The sequence below is a fragment of the Chrysochloris asiatica genome, unplaced genomic scaffold, assembly GCF_000296735.1.
Source record: "Chrysochloris asiatica unplaced genomic scaffold, ChrAsi1.0 scaffold00013, whole genome shotgun sequence".
NCBI lineage: Eukaryota > Metazoa > Chordata > Mammalia > Afrosoricida > Chrysochloridae > Chrysochloris > Chrysochloris asiatica.
The window spans coordinates 19928700-19934957 of NW_006408531.1; the positions used below are offsets into that span (position 1 = coordinate 19928700).

At 41.3% G+C, this 6258-nt stretch overlaps 1 protein-coding gene across 1 annotated transcript in view; it reads left to right on the forward strand.

The window, feature by feature from the left end:
• Nucleotides 1-5709, forward strand: part of VNN3 (vanin 3) — a 23173-nt gene extending 17464 nt beyond the window's left edge. The window contains exons 4-7 of the mRNA XM_006834655.1: nt 524-815; nt 2759-3132; nt 4304-4477; nt 5581-5709. Of these exons, the coding sequence (XP_006834718.1) occupies nt 524-815; nt 2759-3132; nt 4304-4477; nt 5581-5709 (969 nt within the window). The remainder of the gene's footprint in view (nt 1-523; nt 816-2758; nt 3133-4303; nt 4478-5580) is intronic.
• Nucleotides 5710-6258: the final 549 nt, after the last annotated feature.

Genomic DNA, 6258 nt, shown 5'->3' on the forward strand with positions numbered 1-6258 from the left:
AGGCAGTGTTTTATTCTGTTAGACACAGGGTTGCTATGAGTCAGAACTGACTCAACAGCACTTATCAACAAGTAGTATTATTGTAGGGAGATAGAAAAAAGTTAACTATTAACACTTGCTACAAGAGGTTACTGGTCGGGCTGTTAACCTCAAGGTCAGCAGTTCATAACTACAAACCGTCCTGCAGGAGAAAGATGAGGCTTTCTGATCCCGTCAAGATTTACAGCCTTGGAACAACCTGTGATTTCAAAACAGAAATAGGTACATTTTAAGTATCATTTACAGATATATTTTTCTTAATGGATTTTGGAAAAAATAAAGCTTTTTGGTTAAGATCCCAGCAAGAAAACTCAAAAAACTCCAAGTGGAGGATCAGACAATATTTATGCAAACTTACGGGGAACTGTTTTAAACATGCACATCAACATTCAGGGTGGGGGTGGCTTATGGACGTTGATGGCATTGACTTCTCAGTTTTCTTACTAATTTTCTTTCTTTTTTTTTTTTTCCTTTTTGTTAATAGTACAATCTTTTTCCACCTGAAACTCAGTTCGACTACCCTAAGGATTCAGAATTTGTGACTTTCAAGACTCCTTTTGGAAAGTTTGGCATTTTCACTTGCTTTGACATTTTTTCTCACGACCCAGCTGTGGTTGTGGTGGAAGACTTCCAGGTTGACAGCATTCTCTACCCCACTGCCTGGCTCAACACGTTGCCCCTCTTCTCGGCTGTTCCCTTCCACTCATCATGGGCCAGGGGCATGAGAGTTAATCTCCTTGCTGCAAATATCCACCATACTAGGATGCACATGACAGGTAGCTCTCGCCTGAAATACCCCAAGTGAAAATGGTCATCTGAATTTAATGGATTTTCAAGCCATACATTTCCTTAATGGTTCTTTTATTAACTCTAATATACCACAATGAATAATAGTACAGATTATATCGATATTGTTGAAGCAATGTTATCTCTGTGAATCTTCACTCACAAATAGGAGGCACAACTGATCTCAGTTTTATATGAGGGGAAATTGGAGTTATAGAGAATTTAAGTCATATAAAAAAACAAAACCAGTTGTAAGGAGTTCCCCAGCCAACATCTGTCTCATTACTGATTGTTGTTGTTATTAAGTGCTGTCGAGTTGGTTCCGACACACTGATGCTGTTGTGTCCTGTTGAGTCAGTTCCAACTCAGAGCGACCCTGTATATGGTTTCCTGGAGTGGTTGTTGGGTTTGAACAGCCAATGCTTATCCTACAGTGTCACACTAGGTAGGGCTCAGCCTACAGCACTGGTTTTCCCAGGCAGTCTCCCACCCAAGTACTAACTAGGCCAGACCCTACTTAGCTTCCAAGATACGACAAATATGGCATGCTCAAGGTGGTATAGCTGAAGACAGCAACGCTGTGTAGGGTTTCTGAGGCTGGAAATTTTTGCTGGAGCAGAAAGCCTCATCTTCCTCCCATGAAGTAGCTGATGAGCTAGAACTACTGATCCTACAGAGTCACAGAGCTACCATATTAATATTGTTGTGTGCCATTGAGTCAGTTTTGACTCACAGTGACCCTGTATAGGGTTTTGGAGGAGAAATGGTGGGTTTGGACCACCAACCTTTTGGTTAGCAGTCCAGTACTCATCGTATAGTGCCACACCAGGACTCCATATTAATGGTTGTTGTTAAGTGACTTCAAGTTGACTTTGGCTCATATCAACCCTGTATTGGATTTCTGAAGATTAATTGGTGAGCTTGAACCACCAACCTTATGTTTCAAACTGACCTTGCTGTCCAGTGAATTAACCACAGCACCACACCAGGGCTCCTTACTGATGATAGCAGAATGGTTTTTACTGCTTAAGAGATGAACGCATTTTAGACTTAATTAATTTTTTGTGGCACTGTGGGCTAATGTGCTGGACTGTGAATTCAGTTTGAACCACAATGTTGACAATTCAAGCTCACAAGCCACTCCATGGAAACACTATACAGGGTCGCTATGGGTTGTAACCGACTCAAAGTCACTTAACAACAACAACCTATTGAAGACAATGCAGACTAAGTTCTCCCCTCTTGATTACTTTGCTGTTCATTTATCCCAATGATGAAACACAAACACAAGTAAATAGGTCAATGGAGAGCTCTGTGGGGAGTTTTCAGTTTGTTGCTAAGTAGGCAAAACTAAAGGGTAGCTTTAGTTGTAAATGTTATTGTTTGCAACCAAGTCAATTCTGACTTATAATGACCCTATAGGACAGAATAGAACTGCTCTATAGGGTTTTTAAGAGTCCTGGTGTGATGCTGTGGGTTTCTGTGCTGGACTGCAAAGTAGTTTGAACTGCAAGGTTGGTGGTTCAAGCTCACCAGCTGCTCCTCAGAAACCCTATACAGGGTTGCTATAGATTGGAACCGACTCGACGGCACTTAACCATAATAATAGGGTTTCTAAGGCTGTAATCTTTATAGAAAGAAACTACCACTGTTTTCTCCTGGGGAGTGACTGGTGGGTTCCAACCACAGATCTTTCAGTTATCAGCTGGGGGCTTAAACATGTAGGCTATAAGCCATCCAAGTTCAGCATGAATGTTTCTGAAAGATGCAGAGTCAAATGGAATCTGACACCACTGTAATAGCTACTTCCTTAACTCTCTAAAAGTGGTTACACTTAATAACTTCCTATTTAACTTCTCATGGGCCCGATGCTATTGGCTTGGGGCCATGAAAATTTTCAAAACCAACATTTGCTTCTTTCTGTTGGCTGCAGGGAGTGGAATCTATTCACCAGAGGCTGTCAAAGTATACCACTATGACATGGAAACCACGAGTGGCCAGCTGCTGCTATCAGAATTAAAATCCCACCCTCGCCGTGACCCCACATATCCAGCAGCTGTTGACTGGAGTGCTTATGCCAAAAGCGTCAAGCCGTTCTCATCTGAGCAGTCCAATTTTCCAGGAATTATTTATTTTGATGAGTTTACCTTCACCGAGCTTAAGGAAAGCACAGGAAACTACACAGTGTGTCAGAAAGACCTGTGTTGTCATTTAACGTACAAGATGTCTGAGAAGAGATCAGATGAGGTGTATGTTCTGGGTGCTTTCGACGGACTGCATACAGTAGAAGGCCAATATTACGTACAGGTTTGTTGTTGTTAAGCACTGCTGAGTTGATTCCGACCCATAGTGACCCTGTAAAGCTGGTAAACTTTAACCGCCTACCCTGCATTTCACATACAGGTTGTTGTTGTTATGTGCCATCGAGTCGGTTCCGACTCATAGAAACCCTGAACAGGGTTTCTGAGGCTATACATCTTTACAGAAGCAGAAAGCCTCATCTTTCTCCCGCGGAGCAGCTGGTAGTTTTGAACTGCTGACCTTGCGGTTTGCAGCCCGATTTGTAACAACTACTCTGCCAGAGCTCATGGTTAAATAGCTAAGTCTTAGGGCAATTTTGGAGTCCCTGGGTGGTACAAATGGGTAAACCTTATACTAAAAAAAACTCCAGTGGCTTTCCACTCACAGAGACCCTATAGGACAGAGTAGAAATGCCCCCAGAGGGTTTCCGTGGTAGTTATCTCTATAGAGAGTTCTGGTGCAGTGCTGTGGACTGCAAAGTCATTTGAACTGCAGGATCGGTGGTTCAAGCTCACCAGCTGCTCCTTGGAAACTCTATACAGGGTCACTATGCATCAGAACTGACTCGATGGCACACAACAACAATCTTTGTAGAAGCACAGTGTCACATCGTTGTGTTGCAGAGCCTACTTTTCGGTCAGCATCCAGGCTCTTAACTCATTAATGTGGCACTGAGGCTCCTGAAGCCTGGACCACTAACTAAAAAGTTGGCAGCTCAAGTATACTCAAAGGTACCTCAGAAGTAAGGTCTGGCAATCGACTACTGAAAGGTACAGTTTTGAACACCTTATGGAGAATTCAATTCTATTCTACTGACAACAACTAACAGCAATAGAATAATTTTATTAATAGTTTATTCGGCCTTCTTTTGGGGGGCCATCATCGCATTTCTTTCAAAATTGTAATAGATTCAGCTAAAGAATTAGAAATAATTATGTACAGTACACTCTAACTTTAAAATCCTAGTGTATTCTACCTGGTTTCATATAAAAAGTGCCAATGCTGACCAACTAAATTGATTTCAGGGTTCACTTATAGGTTTGAAAATCTCTACCTGAGAGGAAACTTAACAAATATTACTCGGTTCTTAGAAATAGTATTATTTACCAGAGAAAAGTTATATCTTACTATAGTTCCAATATTTCTGACCACCTTTGTTTTGTCTTTTCCTGCATAGATATGCACATTACTGAAATGTCAAACCACTGACTTGAAAACATGTGGGGAGCCTGTGGGGTCACCATTTACCAAGTTTGAAGACTTTTCCCTCAGTGGCACATTTGGAACAAGTTATATTTTCCCACAGATTGTTCTGAGTGGGAGCCAACTTGCCCCTGAGAAATATTATGAGGTAGGAGTTTTCAGGGTGATAAATTTCTTTGAGCAGATGGGGCAGACAGGTAAATGAAAATCTTTGAAGTAGACATTGGGGTGCTAACCACAAGATCAGCGGTTCAACACTCACCAACTGCTCTGTAGGAGAAAAATGAGGCTGTTTTCTCCCATAATGATTTGCAGTCTCAGAAACTATATAGTAGTTCCAGGAGTCATAATGGACTCAATGGCAGTGGGTTTGGTATAGGGTCACTATGGGTTGGCATTGACTTATTGACAACAGGTTTTGTTATAGTGTTTTAAAAGAACACTTAAAAAACCTTATTGTATTTGATTTTGACCAGTTTATGTAATAGAATTATTTGCTGCATTTTCACCCAAAGTCCTTGTATTAGTTCTCAATGGCTGCTGTAACAAATGACCACAAATGAGAAGGCTTAGAACAAGAGAACTTTATCCTTGGAAGACTAGAAGTCTGAAATCATGGTGTTGGTTAGGAATGTTTTCACTGAAGAAAGACTGCAGGGCAGTCTCCCATGCTTCTCTCTTAACTTCTGGTGCTGGGAGAAATCCTGGGCATTCTTTGGCTTGTAGATGCCATACTCCAATTTCTTTCTTGATCATCAATCACATGGCATTTTTTCCTGTGTCTCTCTGTCTATACTTTCTCTAAAATGACACCAGTCAAACTAGATTAGATCTACCCTAATGATCTCATTTTAACTATTTTCAAACAACATCACAATCCCAGGTACCAAGGTTAGAATTTTAACAGATCTTTTTGGGAAATACAACTAAACACATAACCATCCCTCAACTAGCAGACCTGAAACAGAAGCCTGTGTCTTTGGAATCAAATCCTATCTATTTTTCACTATTCTGTACTATCTTGTACTGCTTTTGGGGTCCAGGTGTGGCACTGTAAAACAGGTTCTGAACTGCTAACCATGAAGCTGGTGATTTAGACATATACAGGGCTGCTATGAGTGGGAACCGACTCAGCAAAGGCACTTAACAATCACAACAACATACTGCTCTCAGAGTATTGTTGCCTGAAGTGTACGCTGGGTGAGAAGCCAAGCACGGTATTGGAGTTAACCCTTTGCTTTCTTTGATCAGATTTCAAGAGATGGTCGTCTGAGGACCCGAAGTGGAATCTCTTTGCCTGTTCTGGTTATGGCCCTGAATGGAAGAGTGTTTGAGAAGGACCCTCCACGCTTAGCACAGGGACCTTGGAAGTTACAATGATCTCATTTACCTATGCACTTTCAGGATTAACTTGGCAAAGATGAGGAGAAATAAATAAAAAGAGCACTTAGCATCTATTCAGTATTTTGTTTATTTTGTTTGTTAAGTGCCATGAAGTTGGTTCCAACTCATAGTGACCCTGTATAGGATTTTCAAGGAGCAACTACAGCTGGTGGGTTTAAACTGCTAACCTTGTAGTTTGCAGTCCAGTGCTCATGCCATAGTGCCACACCGGGAGCCCTATAGAGAATGCTGTTGTTAAGTGCTGTCAAGTTGGTTCCAATCCACAGAGACCTTGTTTAGGGTTTCCAAGTGGCAGCTGGTATGCTTGAACCACCGACCTTGCAGTTCACACTTTGCAGTATAGCACATTAACCCACAGCACCACACCAGGACTCCAGAATAGATATCATAAATTTATTGAAACAACAAATAAAACATAAGATTTAAAAAGCAGTGGTTGAAAGTGGTCTAAACAGCCAGGTATTGGTACAATGAAAGATACATAAATCAATGGAACAGAATTGGGAATTCAGAAGTAAATCCATC